The sequence below is a fragment of the Mustela putorius genome, unplaced genomic scaffold (assembly GCF_011764305.1).
Source record: "Mustela putorius furo isolate JIRA1106 unplaced genomic scaffold, ASM1176430v1.1 tig00000224_pilon_pilon_pilon, whole genome shotgun sequence".
Lineage (NCBI taxonomy): Eukaryota > Metazoa > Chordata > Mammalia > Carnivora > Mustelidae > Mustela > Mustela putorius.
In genome coordinates, this window is record NW_025421321.1 from 19,217,894 (window position 1) to 19,239,731 (window position 21,838).

Consider the following 21,838-nt stretch of genomic DNA (forward strand, 5'->3'; position numbering starts at 1 on the left):
TGTGGGATAACACGTTTGAAGTGCTCAGAGGAAGCGAACCTGTGAACCAAGAGTGCTACATCTAGAAAAGCTATCTTGCAAAAATGAAGGCAAAATATTTTCCAAGATAAGTAAAAACTGAGAGAATTTGTTGGTAGCAGACCTGCCTTAGAAGAACTAGTAAAGAAATTGGTTTAGGCTGAAGCGGGTGATCCCAGATGGTAATTCAAATCCACACAAACAAGCACTAGTAAATGTAATTATGTAATGATAAAAGATTCCATAAATGTGTATTTTTTTTCTTTTTTGCTTTTAACTGATAGGAATAGAGCTTTATAGGTGTGACATTCTCTCTCTCATTCTTACTCTTACTCTGGAATTAATCTAGTATAAACCCAAAGCCAATTCTGATAAGAACAACTGTTTAAAAAAAAAAATCTCAAAAACATAGTGAAAGAGATCATTAAAGAAATGAATAGGCTTCTTGGAAAAGATCCACTTAATATGAAAGACAGTTGTAAAGGATGAATAGAGGAACAAAAAAGACATATAGAAAGCAAAAAGTCAAACGGCAGATGTAAATTCAACCTTATCAATAATATTAAATACAAATGAATTAAACAACCTAATTATAAGATGCAGATTGTCAAATAGGATATAAAAAACATGACCTAACTATGTATTCTAAAGGACACATTATATTCAAGGACAAAAATAGATTAAAAATATTAGAAGAGACATATCTTGTAAAAACAGCCACAGGAGAGCTGGAGTGGCTATTCTAATATCAGGTAGGAGATTTTAAAACAAACAAAAAAATCTTAGTAGACATAAAGAGGGATATTTTATGAGGATAGCAGTTTCAATCATCAGGAAGATAAAATGATTATAAACATATAGGCCCTTAATAACATGGCACCAAAATACATGAAGTGGAAACTGACAGAAATTGAGAGAAATAGAAGATTCAACAGTAATAGTTGGAAACTTCAACACCCTACTCTCAATAATGGGTAGAAAAACTAGACAGATCAGCAACTGTATAAGACCCTCGAACACCACTACTAGAAATTAGATCTAACAGACACGTACAGAACACTCAACAACAATAGGTACAGATTCTTCTCTAGTGCATATAGAACATTCTCCAGAGTAGATCATGTGCTAAGCCATAAAAAACATCCTCAATAAATTTGATAAGTTAGAAATAAAGTATGTTGTCAAACAACAGTGGATTGAAATATGAAATCAGTAGCAGGGAAAAAAATGGGAACTCACAAGTATGCTAAAATTGAAAATATATTACTAAATAACCGAAGTATCATAAGTAAAAAGGGAAACAAAATACTTTGAGGTGAATGAAAATCAAGAAATAGCATAGCAAGATGTAGCTAAGGCAAAGCTAAGGCAATGCTTCTAGGGAAATTTGTAGCTGTAAATACCTGCAGTAAAAAAAGACATTAAATCAACCTTCCATCTTAAGGTAATGGGAAAAGAAGAGCAACCTAAACCTAACTTGAGAGGTAAGAAAATAACAAAGAGTACAGCAGAAATGAATGAAGGGGAGAATAGAAAAAAAAGAAACCTAAAGCTGAGTCTTTGAAAAGATCTAAAAAAATGGGCAAACTTCAGTTAAAATGGCCAAGAAATGAAGAGAGGACACTCAAGTTACTATAATCAGAAATGAAAGAAGTGACATTATCATTGACTTTATGGTAACAATAAGGAATGCTATGAATAAGTGTACTCAACAAATTAGATAACTTAGAATAATTGAGAAATTTGTTAGAAAAGTGTAACTCCTGCAACTGACTCAATAGGAAATGGAAAATCCAAATAGAGCTATACCAAGTAAAGACATTGAGTTAGTAAAAAAAAAAAAAAAAAAAAGAACTCCCAAGAATATTTCCATAACCCAGATGGCTTCACTACTGAGTTCTGCCAAATACTTAAGGAAGGATTAATACCAATTTTTCAAAAAATCTACTAAAAAAATTTGAAGAGAACATTTTCTAACTTATTTTATGAGTCAGATATTACCTTCATATCAACACCAGACAGACATCACAGGAAAAGAGAACGATAAACCAATATTTCAAAGGAATATGGATATAAAAATCCTCAACAACACTCTAGCAAACCAAATCCATGTAAAAAGATTATACATGATGATTACGTGGGATTTATCCCAAGGATGCACAGTTATTTTAACGTCCCAATGTTATAATGTCATACATAATATCGACCAGATAAGAAAAATTAAACACTTCAACAGATACATAAAAAGTTTTTTTTATAAAACCCAACAGCTTTTTTTGATGAAAAATATTCAGCAAATGAGGAGGAATAGAATAGAACCTCCTCGACACAATAGAGGGTATCTATGAAAAATCTACAGCTAACACCATACTTAATGGTAAAAATCTAGTTGTTTCTCCCCAAATCAGGAGGAAGACAAAGATGTGTACTCTTGGTACCTCTACTTCAAATTGTATTGAAGATTGTAGGTGGGGCAAGTAGGCAATAAAAAGTAACAGTGACATGCTGTACAGAGTAGAAAAGAAGAAGTGAAAAACATTTCCATTCACAGATGACATGTTCTTCTATATAGAAAATCTTGTAGAATCAATGAAAAACCTGTTAGAACTAACAAATTCAGGTAGGGTTACAGTTTACAAGATCAATATATAAAATCCATTTGTATTTTTATATACTTGTAATGAACAGACTGAAAATAAAATAATTTCATTCATTAATGTATCAAGAAGAATAAAACAGTAAATTTAATAAAAGAAGTACAAAATGTGTAGCTTAAACTATGAAACATTGAAAGAAATGATAGAAGATCAGAATAAATGGAAAATCATCATGTTTATGAGTCAGAAGACTTCACATCATTCAGATGGCAATAATCCTCAAATGGAGTTGTAGACTCAGTACAATCCCTTATCAGAATCAGCTCATTATTTTGTAGAAATTGACATGTTGATTCTGAAATTCATTCAGAAGTGCAAACTAAACAAAATGGCAAAAGAACAAAGTTAGAGGACTCATGCTTCCTGATATCAAAACTTACTAGAAAGCAATACTGAGCAAGACAGTGTGGTACTTACAGGAGAATAAACATACAGATCAATGGAACAGAGCTGAGAGTCTGGAAATAAATCTATACCTCTATGGTCAGCTAATTTTCAACAACAGTGCCAAGACCATTCAATAAGGAAAGAGTAGTCTTTTCAACAAATGGTGCTGGGACAACTGGTTATCTACTTGGAAAAGAATGAAGTTGGACAATTACCTAATATCACATACAAAAATTAATTCCAAATGGATCAAGGACTGCATGTAAGAGTTAATACTGTAAAACTCTCAAAAGAAAACATAGGAGTAAATCTTTATGACCCTGAATTCGGCAAGGGGTTTTTGGATACAGATATGACACCAAAATACAGATAACAAAATTTTAAAAATATATATTAGATTCTATAAAAATTAAAACCTTTGTACAAGAAAGTGAAAAGATGGGGTGCCTGGGTGGCTCAATGGGTTAAAGCCTCTGCCTTCGGCTCAGGTCATGATTCCAGGGTCCTGGGATCAAGCCCCGCATCGGACTCCCTGCTCAGCGGGGAGCCTGCTTCCCTTCCTCTTTCTCTGCCTACTTGTGATCTTGTCTGTCAAATAAATAAATAAATAAAATCTTTAAAAAAAAAGAAAAAAAGAAAGTGAAAAGACAATTCACTGAATGGGCCAAATGTTCAAATTATGCAAATTAGGGACTTGTTTCTGGAATGTACAAGGAACTCTCACAACTCAGTAATGAAAGGACAACCATTAAATAATGGGCACAGAATCTGAAGAGATATTCAATGAAGAAGTGATACAGATGGCCAATAAGCATATAAAATTATGTGCAACATCACTTCTCATAAGATAAATACAAATCAGAACCACAATGACATATCACTTCCTACTCACTGGGATGGCTAGAATAAAAAATGTCAAATAACAACAAGGATTGACAAAGATGTGGAGAAATAGGCACCTCACACACGAGAACGTAAAATGTCTCAGCCACTTTGGAAAACAGTTCATGTATTAAACATCAAGTGACCATATGACTTGACTATTCCACTTCTAGGTATATACCAAGAAAAATGAAAACACATGTCCACACGAAAACTTATACGCAAATATTTAAAGTAGCATTATTTATAATAGCCATAAGGTGAATAATTGAAATGTCCATCAACAGACAAATGCTCAAGCAAAATGTGATACATCTATGCAAAGGAATATTCTGAGCCATAACAAGAATGGAATATTGATACCTATTACAACTTGAATGAACCATGCAAATAGCATGTGAAGGGAAAGAAGCTGGTCACAAAAACCTCATATAATTCCATCCAGAAGGAAGTCCATAGTAGAGAAATTTAGAGACTGAAAGTAGATTAGTGCTTGCTCAGGTCTGGGTAGAAGAGGGTAGGGAGGAGAGTGCTAGCTGAAGGATAAAGGATTTTCTTTGAGGTAATAAAAATGTTTTGAAATTGACTATGGTGATAGTTACACATACCTGTGAATATACTAAAAACCACCAAAATGTATTCTTTGAATGACTTGTGTGCTTGTGTTCTATCTTAATAATGCTGTTTTTCAAAAGCAGGTGAAGGTCAGAGGAAAATAACAGTAGAATTCTAATGCTCATAAAATCTGGGTGTAAGGAGAGGCACAGGTGGTAGCGGAGGATTGTCTGGTCTTTGTGGGAGTAGAGAGGTAGGTTTTATAAGGAATCCAGACATAGAAATTTGTAAATTGTGGGTTTAGGTTTTTGGCTTTGGAAACAGAGACTAGGCAATAGCTTTAATCACCCACATGACCTTAGGCAAGTCATTTCATCTGGCTTGGCCTCATTTTTCATTCCTAAAGCAAGAGGAGACAGGAAGCATATGCTCTCTAAAGTTCATTTAGCGTAAAAGTTCTCTAATTTGAAGAGCAAAGCAGATTTGCACAGATGAAGAATTGACAGATATAGACTTTCAAAAAGAGGGGAAATAGTTTTTGGTGCCTATATTGGGTTGTATATACTAACTTGCTCGTCACTCCAGCTCCTCTGGGCATATATGAGGCCCATTTGCCAAATCGTAATCTTAGTTAGCTACATCTCACTAAATCAGTTTCCTAAAGTGTATTCTATAGAACGCTTACGGGTTACATAAAATTGGAATGCTTCTGAGAGTTTTAATATGTACATTGTGAATCTTTAGAATGGGGATAAAGCATGTAGTTTTTCCAAACCTAAGGTCATGGAAGACTTTTTAAAATTTGCTTTTTCTTGAGTGTCTTAAAAAAGTAGGGTTATGAGGAATATATTTTGAAAAATGCTACAGCAAAGGGCTAGTCTTCAAAAACTTAAGATACTTCTCTTCTAAGAGGGTTTCGTATTTTAACTGCAGAGTCTTAGAAATTAAGACAATCTTGAAGGTTCCCAGAATTACTTTATTAATGGTGGCATTGCAACAAGTAGCAGGGGAGATATTTTGGGTGAACTGAGCCAGTTTGGTGCTTCTCAAATCGTATTACATAAGATGTGGACTAGTTAGAGCAAGGTGGACTAGACTTCAAACCACATCCAAGATGAGACAACAGAGGTACAGTTCCTCAAATCTAGAAGAACTTTTAGAAAAGAGGCTGTGAGGTCACATGAGATCACTAAGGATTTTTTTTTTTTAACTCTGTGGAACTTTTGTAACATCATCAGCAAGGTTCATTAACATTGCATGAAGACAATTTAGAGAGTATCTACAGAGCTCTCCAAGCCTTCATCCAGCACTCCATTTTCACATAGCATTCACTTTTTTTTAAAGCCTTTACACCTTCAGAAGATGAGCTTCTCCACCTGCTGACAGTTAATTATTTCTAAGGGACTGTCTTCATAGGACATGTGTAAGGGGCAACAGAGAGTGGAGTTAGCCCCACCAATCACTTCTCCCATAGGCACACACAAATAGCTCAAATGGGTCTTAAATGTTATTAGACAACTTCTTGTTATTTTGCAATATATCAGTGGAAATGACCATTGACATTTACTTTCCAGTCCTCCTCTGTTTATTCGTGACCTTGCTCATTCATCTTCTGTCTGTGTGTGTCCTCCCAATTGAGTAGTGACTGAGTACTCAGCCCTGGATGGCTGCAGGAGAGGGATGGACTGCTGGCCCTCACAGAGCTTACTGTATTTGAGAGACAAGATAATATATAAGTTTTACATGATGGATAACTCCAGAATTGTACATATTTACATGTAGATACAGTGTTTAGATTGTTTTGCTTTAGAGATTCAGAGCACAGGGGGTCCTCTTTGTCTTTTTCATGGTTAGTACAAAGACTGGGTATCTTTAAATTAGGTTTATCAAGAATATTAATTTCATTTCTGACACTGAGGGGCTAAATAAGTTTGGGTTAGTTTTTCAATTACATTTTCTTTATTTCCAAAATGGGAACAGTGATAGCTATAGTACAAGACTGTTAGGTGAGGTATTAGGAGAAATAAACAGTCTGGTGATATAGTAGGACTTCCTAGATGTTTGTTAAATTTGGTATTTCCTTCCAGATTGCATTTGTTTGAAGGGACTGTCATTTATTCCTTCATGTATTTATTATTTGGGGGGGGCAGTTTATTTATTTTAGAGAGAGATAGCACAAGCTTGAGCAGGGAAGGTGGAGACAGAGATAGAGGGAAAGAGAGAATCTCAAGCAGACCCCCTCCTGAGCATGGGGCCAGACATGGGGCTCGATGCCAGGACCTTAAGATCATGACCTGAGCCAAAACCAAGAGTCAGTCACTTAACTGACTGAGCCATCCAGGTACCCTAATTCATTCATGTGTGTATTGAGCATCTACTCTGTATCAGGAATATTCTACATCCTGGAATCCTTGCCATCATGAAAGTTTTCTTCTGCTTTCTAGTAGGTGAAAATAAATAGCTAAGTGAAAACATTCAAACATTCAAATTGCAGTAACCTTATGAAACCTTATGAAAGAAAAAGGTACAATGCTAGAGGATTGCTACTATTAGCAGAGTGGTCAAGGAAGACCTCTCTAAGGAGGTAGCATTTTGGAAGATGCTGGAAAGATGCAAGTCAATGAGGGGGGGAAAAGACATTATAGACAATGAAATGCAAGTGAAACACACACACACACACACACACCCCAACAAAACTTCAGGTGGGAAAGAGCTTGGTGTATTGGAAGAGTAGAATGGCGCCCAGGGTGGTTAAGATTAGTGAAGATAGGCAAGTGGCACGATATGCACTATGCCCGTGGAAAGACAGGTAGGGGTCAGATCATGGAGTGTCTTGTAGCCATGGCAAAGCACAGAAGCTCCAACAAAGAAGGGGTTTTGTTTGTTTTACTCAATATTGGATCTCTCACACCTAGAACAGTGCCTGTTATAGGAGATAACATGGAACACAGGCTGAATAAATTTTATTCCAAGTACAATTCTAAGTAATTGTATGTCATTCTCTTTAAAGCTTTATCTAGCTGCTGTGTGAGGCTGGATTGTAGCTTCAAGGGGAACCAGGAGGTAGAAGAGGTTGAGATTATTCTAATAGTTCAGGCAAGAGACAATGATGGTTTGAGCTAGAGTGGTAGTAGGGAAGATCAGAAGTAGAGACATTTGTGGTGTATTTTATGGGTCAGATCCAAGCACTTGCTGTCAGACTGGATTTGGTTGTGTATGTGTGGGGGGGTTGGTGATATGTGCATTTCTGTAGATGATGAAGCTTGCCAGAGAGATTCTGAGCAGTTTAGGGAAGGGTGATTAATTGTACTATTTTCTACTTGTTTGGTTTTGAAATGCCAGTAAGAGATCCAAGTGGAGATGTCAAGGTTTCAGCTGGTAAATGAAGAGGTCAGGAACAGCATATATATAGTAGGTGACATGATATTTAAAACCATGGACTGGATGATATATACCTGCAGAGAGTAGAGGTGAACGAGAGAAGAGTTTCCAGATGAGGTCTGGGGAACTTCAACATTGAAAGACGGGGTAGCAGTGAAGAACTCAGCACTGATCCAGGTCTGGCATGAGATGTAAGAAGAGGCTAGTGTGGTGTTACAGAAGCTGGAAGTTCAAAGAGAAAACTGTTTCAAGCAAGAGGAGGCTCACACGTGTGGAGTGTTCCTGAGAGGCATGTGACACGTGGCTAGGGGAGTGACCATTGATTACTTCTGGCACCTGAATTGCGTGACATTCCTCTTATACTCTAATATTTATTTTTTTATTTGAAAAAAGATATAACCACAGTATAAAACATACAAAAAATAAAGAGAAGTTTACTGGTACCTATAGCAAGGAAATTTTCAGTGGTTCCTATGGGAAAAGAACCAGATTCAGTGGGTTGAATAACATGTGGAGATTCCTGAGAAAAGATGACATAGTAAACAAATAACTAAATAACTATCTGTTTCCTCTGGAAATCCCACTGAGAAGATAGCCATTGTTTTTTAAAGGGTTTTTATAAAGCCGCAAAGCCTCCTGGGAGCTGGTAAGAAATGTAGACCTTCAGGACCCACCCCAGACTTACTGAACCAGGATCTGAATTTTCCCACTACATCTTTCTGATTTGCTTCCACATTAAAGTTTGAGAAGTACTGACTTGGCAGACTCTAGGAAATGGAATCCTAAACAGATGTGATTCACCCTGCATGTCCCTAAAACACGCAGGAATTGGAGGCATTAGCGTCCCTGGAAGTGGGAGTAGGGAGGAAACAGGGTCGAGTGGCTACAATAGAGAGGACTGGTAGAGAGATGAAGAGGCAGCCATGCTTTCCACTGGAAGCAGTCAGGCAAGTGCTTCCTTCCACCTGAGCAAAACAACAAAGGGCTATTCTTTAAAGAGAGTAGGGCAGATAGTTTCTGGACTGGAGGATACCAGGTAATACTGATGACGGCTGAGGCCCTAGCCTTTTTCCTCAGCTACCAGAATGCTGGCATAGGGCTTCACCCTTTGGGTAGAAGCTTGGGAAAATCTTACCAGGGAATTTGACCAATCCAAGAGGCAAGATTTACATACGGACTCAGCAGTTTCCCAACTTCATAGCGCAGCCATTTGTTTGTTTCTTTCCCTTTCTTCCTTCCTCCCTCCCTTCAACCTTCTCCCCCTGTTATCCTCCCCACCTTCCTACGCTTTCCCTCCTTCCTTCCGTTGTTCTTTTCCGCTTCCTTTGCTGTTTTTGCTCCCTCTCCCCCACCCCCATCTCACCAGAGAGCTCTGCTTCCAGAGCTACTTTGTAATTTTCTCCAGAGCTATTTTGTAGTTTTCTTATCTGCCTATCATAACTGTTTGTTCTTTTTTCTCTTGTCTCTAGTATTTGTTTGGAGGAATGAGATGCCATTCCAAGACTATATGTTCTTACTGAAGGAGCTCAACAGATTTTCACAATCAGGGTCCCGATAAGCAGTTTTGCTACTTTATGTAGAATTTCAGCTGACCTCTTTGCTCTTCACCATATTGTCATATTTGCTTTCATTGCCTTTTCAGTTTGTTTTCTAAATTAAAAGGGTGTTTCTTGCTGCGTTTTCCCAGTCTCTCCCCCACCCCCAATATATTTACTTTCAGAAATTCTACACAGTTTGCTCACAAAACAAACACCAATTAAGTGAAGGCTTCTTTCGTTCCTGCCTTGAAGAGAGATTAGACTTTGTGGGTGTATAGTGGTGACAAGGTTTTGGACTGGCTCTTGATACTTGCTCAGGTGTTACCTGATGTTGGTGTGATCCTTCTTTTTCATTCAATGTGTTTTTCAATTCTAAAGTTAGCATAGACATGCAAAACAGTTTAAAATTTATACAAAAAGGAAATTGCTTATAAGTTCAGGAGCACTGAAAAATTCCTTCTTAGCGTTCCCTTTTGCTAAAGTTGAAAATTTAAACTTGTGTCATTTTCAGAAGAGACATCTGGGTTTTGTTGAGCCTAAGTCTACATGATTACTGGATTTCAGAGACGACACTCAGTTTCTTTGGGGGAGAGCTGGCATACGCAGTCTGTTGATTGATGTAGTCTTTTAACCTCCTCTCTCCTGGTAACCACATAATAGTATTCATGAACACAGCCGCGTCGGGGAAAATTATAAAGTTGGCAAAGACAACAGTGCAGACTAAGTTTTCCCTTTTGGTGCTGTTTTCCACCTTCTGTATTATTCTTTTCTATCTCAATTCAAAGGACCCGGTCTCTTGTATTTGCACAACTTGAAAACTTCTAGTCACACTTAAATATCTGAACATCAGTCTGCTCAACCTTACCATAAATTTGCTGGTGTTCATTTGTCATTCTCTTTTATTTGAGGTCCGTTTTGTCCTTGAAAAATAAAGCAAAGATTTTCTGACCTTTTAAGGATTAGACTGTTGTGGAAGAGGCCCTGCCTGACTCCTGAAACCAACCCTTGGTGGTCAGAAGAGTCAATTTAGATGGCACAGACAGACGCCCTCCTTCTCACTCACTTGCTTCTGGTATGAAGCACACAAGCTTCTTATTGGCTTTTACTAGGCATCTGTTCCTTCCAGTTCACACAATCTATGATTTCAGATTGCAACTTGCAGTTAGTTGTGAAATGATTGCATTTGACATTGACTACACTGGATTCTCAGCAGGGATTTTTATTTTTGTGAGTAAAAGTGAGGAAAAACAGTATTGTTATTATTTCTGGGATGTTCTTCTCTTAAAACAACTCCATGAGATCAGGCACCATACCTCTCCTGTTGATCCCTTTTTTCCTGACAGCTTAGCACAGTGCCTCGTACAAAGATAACCAAATATTTTCCATTGAAGGAAAGCTTACTGAAAAAATGAGCATCTTTACTTTGGTCTCAAAAACTGAATAATACTGAAGTAACATACTTGAGGTTGGAGAATAGAAGATCTCTCTGGGAACACAAAGTAGTGCATGAAGCAAAGATTTAGGGGGATGGAAGATGAGAGAGAGGACAGGAGAGTTAATCTGGGGCCAAAGTATGGAAGACCTTAGTGTCCAATGTAGGACTTGGGGCTTTTGTCCTAACTCTGTGTATTGGAGCCCACAGGGGAATTAAATGAGAGCAGGAACTCAGAACAAGGAGCTGGAGGGCAACCTATGGAAGGCACAGAAACCAGTTCAGAAGCTGTTATTGTGAGATGGTAAGAAACATACCAGTAGAGGGAAGCCTGTCTTCCAGGGATGTGATCCATCATGCGAGCCCAAATTTAGTAGACTTTATCAGAAGGGACAGAATATTTTAAACTGGGTCACTCCTGAAGAATCTAGCACTCCAGGCTTTGGCTTTTCCTCATGAGGGACCTCTCTTTTTCATGGCCTTCTTATTCCTGGAGGACTGTGGATGAAATGTTCAGGGTCCTCCAGTCAGCCCTCATTTACTGAGTTCCAGTCATTGCTGGAGATGGGATCTCCCACAGATCTTTGTTTAAAACCCCTTGCCAAATTGAAAATAATGAGAGAGAGGAGTATCTGTATGAGGTTTCCCATGTTGGATTTCAAAACAAAACTGTCTATTGAGCCTAAAAGAACCCTGCTCAACTCCCACCCCCCTAAATCCCCCAACTGAAATCACAGGATTGAGGAGTATATATCTGCTGGACTCTGAGACCTAGAAAAAGCTTATTGGCTTTGGGAGGTTTGGTGCCTGAAGATGTTTGTCACATCGAAGCACTTTAGAATTGAGTGAAATTTTGGCATTAACTTTACTTCAAGTTTCCGCCAATGTACTGACAAATTTTCTTTCTGATTTCCTCTATTAATTGATCTCTCTGTCACTTAAATGTATATGTTCCTTTATTTTAGAGGTATTCATCAACTTTTGCGTTAGTGGGATACCAACATTGTCTAATACTGTTTATTTTCCACTATTTCTGACATAGCATTCTGTGATGACTCAGTGTTAGCTCTTGCTGAAAGTGTCTGGGAGAAGGGATGAAATTGTGGGTTCAAGCTACTCCTAAGACTAAAAATATCATTGAGTTCAAGGCTATGGCAAGGGTTTGGTTACTTTATTCCTTTTTTTTTTTTGCACAGCACTTGAAGTTTTTCAGATCAGTAGGCCTATTCCGTATGACAGAACAAGGTAATGGCATGTTTAGGTCGAACACACAAAACATGCTCTGAGATATTTCAGGGGGAGGTCAGATTAATAACAAACATCCAGATCTCATTATAATTGGATTCTAAGCAATTAAAAATAATTACTCTCTTTCCTAGCTGACCTTGTGGGGTATATAAGCTAGAGTCAAGTCTAAATAAAGCTAAAATGGAGAGTCTAAATCTAAAAGCTTAAAATAAAAGTATAGTCCAGTCAACCATAGTGACTAGATAACCCAATTAGTGGCTTTGGGGAAGGATAATCAAAAGTTAAATGAATTTCCCATTTACTGCCAGCATATCTTGCTTCTGAAGCCGAGGCTTCTTTGGTAGAGGACTTGGGTGGGGAAGGAAAACTCTCATCTTTAAGGTAAACAAGGGATTTTATCATCACCAAGCTAGCGGAATTTTGCTGTCTCAAGCCCCTACTCTTCAATTGCTGATAATGACTCTGTAAATTATAGCTCTCAGCCAATTCTCAGGATAGAGTTCATCTTGTATTTTAAAGGATTCTTTCCCTGTGATATAATTTCTACTTTTCCCCTTTGAAGATACCACATTATATAGCTCCCCCTTTGGTCATTTTCCTGATTCCTCCACAGGGAATATAAACGTCCCCTACCCCCAGCCCAATTAAATTCCAAATGTTGGGCATACATATACCATTTCTCACTGAAGTAGGTGCAAGATTTTGTTTTGAGAGAAAGGATTATGTATGCATTAACATAAAAACTGTGCTGTTTTTTTCCTTCAAAGAAATATCTAAACAAGACAGTAGGAGTCTCAGGATATGGGCACCAGGGGTAATCTTCACAGTGGGGTGCTTGGTTTTGATATCCAGATAGAACTACAGTAATCAAAGCACATCTGGAGAACACAGGAAACCTCACATTCAGGGTCTGGGATCTGACCTTAATTGGCAAAAATTATATTTCTTTGAACATTTCTGCCTGACTTAAAGTGATTTTGTTTAGGCAATGTCATTTATCTTTTCAATATTCTTGTTAGCTATAGAGAAGCAAGTATTATTACTTATGTCAGGAGAATTGAGTGACGTGCTTAGAATACAGAATGTTCAACTTTTTAACTTAGACTTTGTTCCTGATCTTTGTATCTTTCTGAATAAATTAATTGATTCTAGAATGACATACAGGCATTTTCTTAAAACAAGCACATAAAAAAGGCAAGGAAAATAAGAAAGCTATCAAATCCTATAGTAGCTCACCACAGGGAGAGCAATAATCATCTTTTATAGGAATCTTTTCCTTAGTACTGAGGAATGGAGCAAATGAACAGATGTAATTCCCCCTGATTTATTGTATCATTTGTTCTACATGTAATTGAGGGCCCAGAACATACATTGCACAATAAAGAATACAAAAGAAATTTTCACTACAGTGGAGGAAATAGGACACACATGAAAAAATAAGGACAAAGTAAGATGAAGTGCAAAATGAATTGTACTAGCTTTCGGATTAAATAAAGATGAAGTGGTCAGGGAAGACTTCATCAAGGAGGCAACCTTTGAGCCAGGTGATCATAAGTAGGTTGGATTTTAAGAGGCAAGAAAGAAGAAACTCAGGATAGTATAAACAGGAGGCATAACATGAAGACACAAGGAGGCAGAAATGCACAAACTGAGCTTAGGAGGGAGTCTTCGTCAGTCTTACAGAGTAGATGGCTCCTGTTGGAGAGGAGTGAGAAGCAGTCAGAAAAATGAGCCACTGAGTGAGTTTGAATGGGGGAATCATAACTTGGTGGCAATTGTATTTTAGGGAGAAAAATTCAGTGACAGTGTGCAGGCTGGTTTAGAGAAGAAGAGAATTGACTAAAGGGAGATAAAGTAGGACATAATTATACGATCCTGGCTTTAGATGTTCAGGGCCTAAACAGATGTTGGCAATAAAGAAAGAATTACTAATGGGGGTCCCTCGTTGCCTCAGTCATTTGAGCTTCTGACTCTTGGTTTCTGCTCAGGTTATGATCTTGTTGTAAGATCAGGCCCCCTGTTGGGCCCCACACTCAGCGGGGCGTCTGTCTGGGATTCTCTCCCTCCCTCTCCCTCTGTCCCTTCCTCCACTTGCATGTGCCCACACTCTCGTCCTCAAATAAATAAAATAAATCTTAAAAAAAAAAAAAAGAATTATTGGTAGTAGCAGTAGGAAGGGAGTTTATAAAACTGATTGGATATGGGCAATCAAGAAAGTGAGCCATTGATACCCAAGAAATCCAGAAGTCAGGAGTGGTTTTTACTCATCTTATAATCCATTGTTTTCTTTTTCCTTTCTTCACCTCAGTCTAAGTAACACATGGCTATAGTCCTCACAACCATCTTCTTTATGAGAACACACTACATTCTTAAATAGCAGCTTCTCAGACACAAAGCCCTGAAACTCCAGCCAAAGATTTGCCTCCAGCTGATACTGAACCCTGAACTGGGAGGTAGGAGGTCCAGGCTGCAGCTCCAGACTTGACAAAGGATTCATTCTGGTGGCTGGGGTTGGATAGACCAGCCTTTGGAGTAGCCTTTCTTAGAGTGTGTTCTGCAGATATTAATCCCAGAATATGCTTTCAGTGGGGAAAAATGCACAATTAAACTTGTTTGCACATATCTAAAGCTCCATTTCCCTTTTGAAGATTACAGAACTTTATTGGCACAGTAAAAGTCTTCCTTTTGGCACACAGTACTGATACATCCCTCAGAACTAAAGAAAGACAAAAGTAGCTCCTAGCTAAACAGTAATCTGTGATTCTGGAATAAGGTGAGTGATCTAAACCAAAGCAGCAAAACAAGAAATAAAAGGCAAAGGGAGAAATTAAAACAAAAAACTATAATTAGAAAATTAAAAGTAAAGGTGAGTCATTTGAGATCACAATGAGATACAAGAACTTGATAGGAAGAGAGGGGTCAACACAGGCAACCTATAATAAAATCTCAACACCAATCTCCCTGAGTCAACAGGGACCTCCAGTGGACCCTTTTCTCCTCTTAGTAATGAGGTCGTCTGAACCTGCTGAAGAAAAAGATGGCTGTTTGTATGCTGTCACTTAGAGCTAAAATTTTGGATTTTGAATGGGTGCTCACATTCTCCCTAGAAATTGTTAACTCCAGGAAGAATAAAGCAAGATTGAAGTGTCCTTTCTAGACTGACTGACTGCCTCCAATTTAAACTGAGTTTCTAGGGTAAGTTAGAAATCAAATTTCCTTTGACCGTGGTCAGAATGAAACCTCCCTGAGTTCTTGGCAAATATTGAAAGCCTAAATGAACACATTTTCTTACTCAGAAAATAAGTGCATAGAGAGTAAGTGCTTCAGCCACTGGGAGAAGGAGGAGATCATTCTTAAGTAAGAGATTATAAACTGTCTCAGAGTTACAAAGATCTCTGTATCAGTTGTTGAAAACATTCTCATACCTATTGATTCATTTGGTCATCATGAAGGCCCTTTGGCATTTGTTTGTTTTTACTAGTGTTCAACAGATATAGCAACAGATAGCAAGGATGACCACCACCACCAGTGACCACCACCACCAGTACCCAAGAGGCATTGCCCTAGGTGTTAAAGATCCATTGTCCTTTGTAGTCCTCACAGCAACACTTTGAGAAAGGCTCACATTACAGTTTACATTACACAGCCATGAGACTATGTGGTAGAGCAAAGAAGCTCATAGCCTGGGTTCAAACTTCAGTCTCTTGGATTCTAAAGACTATTCTATACTATCTCTGACTTGTCAAAAACAGTAAGAAGCCCCCTTGTGAATATTGCCTTGCAAGTCCCTCCATTCCTGCCCTAGCTCATCTAGATCAGTACTTTCTCCATGGTGCCATGTTGTTTCAGGCTGTCTCAACCCCACTTAAGCCAGTAAGACTTAGCCACTTTTAGCTACCGTCTAAATCAGAATTGGGTACCTGATAACCTGTGGGTCAAAGTGGGCCTGCCCTCTGTTTTTCTGTGGCTCATGAGCTGAGACTATTTCTCACCTTTTACATGATGAAAAAAAAAAATCAAAAGACTATTTGGGGACATGTGACCATGGTACAAAATTCAAATTTCAGTGGCAAAAATAGGGTTTTGCTGGAAAACAGCCATGCTTGTTGCATTTTGTCCTTGGCACCTTTCCTACAACTGTGACAATTGAGTAGTCACAGCAGAGACTTATGGCCCATAAAGCCTAAAGTATTTATTACTGGGTCTTAAGCGAAAAACTACTGACCTCTGGGCAAATTCTAAGGTACATCTCTGTTTGAAGAGGAACAAATGAAAGGAGTCTGAAGCTTTCATTATACACAGCACAGAAGACACAGGTTCAAGTTTGGATTCCAGCTCTGCCATCCAGGAGCCACAGGGCTGACAGCGTCCAAGTTATTAAACTTTTGGGCTCTTTGGTTTGTCTCATGTGAAAAATGGAGCAATAATACCAAACTTGCAGTTCTGTTGTGAACTTTTAATAAAGTATTTTGTGTAGAGCTTCAGGCAAATGGTACAGGCCCTTCCGTAAATGGAATGCACCTGCCTGTTGGTGGTGCTTTCCTCTTGCTTTGCCATATATTAACATGGGCAGATGGTTGGGAATTAGGAACATCTCGTGATAGCTGGCATGTATATGAAATGAGAGTGCTGCAAGGTAGATGGAATGATAGGTAAATTGTACATGGTAAGAGGTAGCAGTTACTTTCCCCTGGGTGAATCTGATTATGAAGCTGTGATTTGGTGATGGATTAAGCTGTTGCACTCATTGAAGCCCAGCTATTCCACCCACTTCCACCTGATGTGATCATCATTAAGTCAACACCCAAATGCAGAAGACTGCAAGGTGAATTAGAGATCCGTAGTTGAAAAAGCCATTTCATCTTTCCTCTGCTGGTGTTTCAGATAAGCCCCACCTAATCCTTTTAAAAACAAAAATAAAAATTATTGTTCTTGCATTCTAACTCAACATCTGAGTTCTATTTCACTTGGCATTTTATCTGCTCTACAGTGATGAACACACTAACCTCAAAAATATCCTCAAATAATTTTTCTACATCTAATGACTAAAGCAACATTTATCTTGGTTGGTTATTTGCCAATAACAGGCAAATACTTTCTTCCCTTCCTTAGTTTTATGCAGCTTTGTCCCCTAGTATATACACCGAAGGGAGGGGTTCACCCAGAGCTAGCATTTGTCAAGAGATAAACACGCTCTCCTACAATTTCTTTCTCAGTTGCAAAGTGCTCTTGGACAGAGACGTATTTTAGTCATTTACATCTTAGTATGAATTACTTTCCAAAAACCATACTCCTGCTCCTCCCATATTATATGCACATACTCCCTGAGATTTGGAGTTTGGGAATGAATTTTCTTCTTTTCTTTCCTTCTTCATGTTTTCTATGCAGAATGAAAAAAATCTCTCTTCTGATAAAGAGATGTCAGAAAGTAGATGGTCTAGTGCAGAAGGGAGTTTGGGATGCATGAGTATCACCCTAAAATTAAACCTTGCTAGGGATCGTCTGCTGTAGCAGTTGGTTGGCACTGTTAGGCTCATCTAGAAACATTGGAAGAAGTAGAGAGGTAGAAATGGGTATGTTTGTGAGGGAGTTATATTTTCTAGTATTAGCAATAATCCAACCAAACTGCTTGTGTTAAAACCATTTAGAAGTGAGGAACTTGAGGTTCGGAAAGGGTTAAACAATTACTCAAAGTTGCTTAGGAGTAAGTGACTTCTTATAGGAGCTCAAGTGTGTTGACCTTCTCCTGTTTTTGTAATGACCCAATAAACCAAATTTTGCATAGGCACATTCTTCCCCGTAATCAGGAATATTTGTCTCATTGGAAGCAGTGTAGCCAAAACACAGAGCTGACTAGTTATTTTCTCTGCCTGTGCAGCAGCCTCTGCATAGGAACTGAAGACACGAGATGACCAGGGGAAAAGTAGCAAGCATAACTAACCAAGTGTGTGACCATTTGTCTCTGAGTGACAACCTGAAATGCACCTCCATGTTTGAGTGTAGTGTTGGTAATTGTGAACTGAATAGATGACTGTACTTTGCAGTCAAGTAAGAGTCATCTGTAGCTTTATGGGACCAAGAGTGAAACAGGCTTCTAGAATAGTTGCTTCTCTTTAACATCCTTGGACTGAGTTTATCTTCAACTTCTGAGCCTAACAACCTACTAGTACTCCGGGAAAGTAGAAATTGGATAGTCAGAATAGGGTTTGGGGGAAAGAACAGTAGATTATGAGTCAAAAGGCCTGATGTGCCTTGACTCATCGTAAGAGATTGGACAAACCTCTTGACTCTCTGGACCCCAGAATCCTCATTTCTAAAATGAAGAGCTAGACTAAAATGATGTCTAAGATCTTGTCCTACTCTCAGAGTCTATGGACTTCCTATTAAAATAGTTCAGTGACATTCTAAAGTTGTGAATCACATTTTCCCAGCTGTATGAAAGATGATGCAATATTTTTTCCAGATCACTACCCCCCCTCCTTTCTCTCTCTCTTTCTTCACACCCCTTCCCCTCTCCTCCAACTCTGTTTCCCCAGGAAGCAGAAACTCAGTTCAGGAGTTATCTTCTGGAGCCTCCAAAGTGACAGTGACTCGTGCCTTCTTGAAATTCTGTGTCTTTAGGAGACACGTTGTATATGCCCCTTAAATCATGACTGTCTTTCTGCCTCTAATTCCAGGTCTTCAAAGTTTCTAGGTTTTCTTAGTTTTACTTTTCTGGTTCTACCAAAGACAGTTTGGAACCCAAGAGCAAATGTGTTGAAAAGACTCAAATATCTTCTTTTTGCCTTTGGATTGAGATTTCCACACTGCTCTTCCCTGGCAGCTGCTGAGTCAAAATCTTTCTAAGATCCTGGGAGAGCTGCAAGCAGGGGTGTTAGGCTGGGGGAGTCTGTTTTACTCAAGCCCTTGGTCAGGGCAGAATTAATTCAGCCCAACAGTTATCAGCCTAACGTGAAAATAGTAATAGCATACAACACACAGATGCTAGCCCCACCGTTGTTCCCGCTGCCTCAGATACTCACAGTTCAACGGCATTCCTGGGGAGGTCGGAGGGAATCTCTGTCACCTTGCTCTCTTGGCAGAGGAAAACCCTGTGAGAGCAGTGACAGATCTGATGGTGACATCCCGAGCTTAAGCTCAGGAATGCCAGCAAGGCGACCGGGAGCAAGGCCATACTTATTCATCCATCCACCTGCTTTCTTCCTGCATCTGCAGAGAAAAATCTCCACAGATTTCAGAAGCTTCACACAGCCCTTATGAGAAGAGATCTGCCAGGGTCATGTGACCCACTATGGATTTTTTTTTTTTTTTCCCGTCACTTCCAGACAAAGAGCAAAATTCCTGTGTGTCATTAATGATTTCCAGGGCAAGATAAGCTACTCCCTTATCCTTCTCTGTTGGATTTCTTGTACGCTGACCCAAGGGAGAGAGGAAATAGAAACTTAATGCATGTCTGGAATAGTTTACATTAATTATACTGTAGAAGTGTCCCCTGCTGATCACTAGTCTCTCTTCCAGAAAGTGATATGATTGACTTTCTCCAAAAAAGACATGACCTACGACATGAAACATCAGTAAGAGTGTCACTCAGTGAGGGGCAAAGACTCGTCTCCAGTCTTGGGGTCAACATCTTCCTCCAGCCCACTTGGTATAAAACTGTAGCTTCTGGATAGTAGTCATGATTCCTTTCTTGCTATAATTAATAACCAAAAATAGAAGAGGTGGACTAGTGAGTGCTGGGCAGTTATCCCAGGGAGAGGGCACCTCTGAGAGGGTGTCCAAAGAGATAATGGACTTATCTGAGTGATTTGAGGAACAGGCGGTATTTTCACTGTGGATTTTGTGGACACTCCACCCTCTGTTGTGGATCCTTCTGGCTTATCTCATGTTCAGGCTCAGAAGATTTCCCTTGCCTTTGGGACATTGGCATGAATGAATTGCTTTCATTCCATTTTTCTTTTGAAAATCTATGCTTTTAAGTTAATTTTAAATGACGCCTCTAGGTGACAGTCCTGGCATTTTGACTGGCATTCTCGATCTTCTTGATGGTGTGGGATCTGGCAACATTTGGTAACACTTTCCGGAAAGTGGCCTTCTACTTCCAACTCTAGAATCTATAAAGATTAAAAGGCAGAATATTTTCTAAGATACTACCTACAATGTATTACTTGCCAAAATTAGTTTCAGCACTATCTTTAAGTAATTAGTTTCATAAAATTGAGTTAGGTGGAAATACTAAACATTTATTTTTCCATCTCTTCCTTCCCCCTACCTCACCAAGGAGTAAAGACTTACAATGAAAGGATTAAATTATCTTTAAGGGGGAAACAGAAGAAGCACGCTGCTTTTAGGATGAAAATATTCCCTACTTTCCTCTGGGAGCAACTGATTCATTCTAATTCCAGTATTAGAAGATCAGGGCAGTATTTATATGGACTCTCTATGGTTCCAATTTTGGCTAAGGTGAATAGTGAAATTATTTCACTCAACAGTTGATCTACAGAATAATAGTCTTTCAGATGTGGAAGGGATTTAATGTAATCAGTCAACTAATGCTTTAGTTCACTCTAAAATACAGCAATTTAAAGGGATTTACTTCCCTATGCTTGATTAACTCCAGTGATTAAAAACAAAACAAAACAAAACAAAACAAAACAAAAACAAAAACCCAAACTCATTACCAGTAGAAACTCCCACCTATACCCCTCCCCACAAATCCTCACTTAGACCTGTAGAACTCCAATTGTATTTAGATTAGACCATCTATAATGAGGACAAATCTTTTTAAAATGGAGAGTTTGATTCTAAAATTATGTCATGTTCACAACTTATAACATATTTAAATAAAATAAATGTAACTTACTAAGCAAAGTAATTGAATAGTTGTGGCAGGAAGAAATAGGATATAACCAATGCCACTGCCTCTATTTAGTTGCTCCTTCTAATTTCCTATGATGTTCCTAAGCCCAGAAGTGATCACTAAAGTGAATTTTGTGATTTAAAATTTTTAAAAATTTTATCATCAAACTATGAATCTCCAAATAATATGTTGCATGATTTTGCCTTTTTTCTGATTTTATACAAATCTCATCAGTCTTTAAGGAGTCTTCTTTACTTGTTATTTTACCCTAACTTGATATTTTTTTCTTTTCCTTTTTTAATATTTTTTAAACTTAAATCCAATTAATTAACGTATAGTGTATTATTAGTTTCAAAGGTAGAGGTCAGTGATTCATCAGTCTTACATAATACCCAGTGCTCATTACATTATGTGCCCTCCTTGATGTCCATCACCTGGGTATGCCAACCCTCGCAGCCCCTTCCCCTCCAGCAAACTTCAGTTTGTTTCCTATGATTATGAGTGTCTGACAGTTTGTCTCCCTCTCTGATTTCATCTTGTTTCATTTTTTCCTCCCTTCCCCTGTGATCCTCTGTTTTGTTCTAACTTGACATTTTTAAGAACCACCCATTTATTATGAAACAGGTCAACGTAGTTAATTAATTTTCATTACTATATAATATCCCATTGTGTAAATATGCTATAATTTATGTCTTCATTCTCATGTGATCCATCTTTATGCTGAGCTCAGGAAAATATTCTCCTTTTTTTTTTTCCCTTAAAAATTTTATAGTTTGGTTCTTCACATTTAAGGCCTTGAACTGTTTGACAGTGATAATTATATGTAGTGTGAATCAGGAACTCAATTTCAGGGGCGCCTGGGTGGCTCAGTGGGTTAAGC

At 38.4% G+C, this 21,838-nt stretch overlaps 1 protein-coding gene across 2 annotated transcripts in view; it reads right to left on the minus strand.

Moving 5' to 3' along the window:
- Positions 1 to 19,356, minus strand: part of FSHR (follicle stimulating hormone receptor) — a 163,023-nt gene extending 143,667 nt beyond the window's left edge. For both annotated transcript variants that reach the window (XM_045077815.1, XM_004752846.3), the window contains exon 1: positions 19,121 to 19,356. In XM_045077815.1, the coding sequence (XP_044933750.1) occupies positions 19,121 to 19,272 (152 nt within the window). In that variant the 5' untranslated portion in view covers positions 19,273 to 19,356. The remainder of the gene's footprint in view (positions 1 to 19,120) is intronic.
- Between the last annotated feature and the right edge of the window lie 2,482 nt (positions 19,357 to 21,838).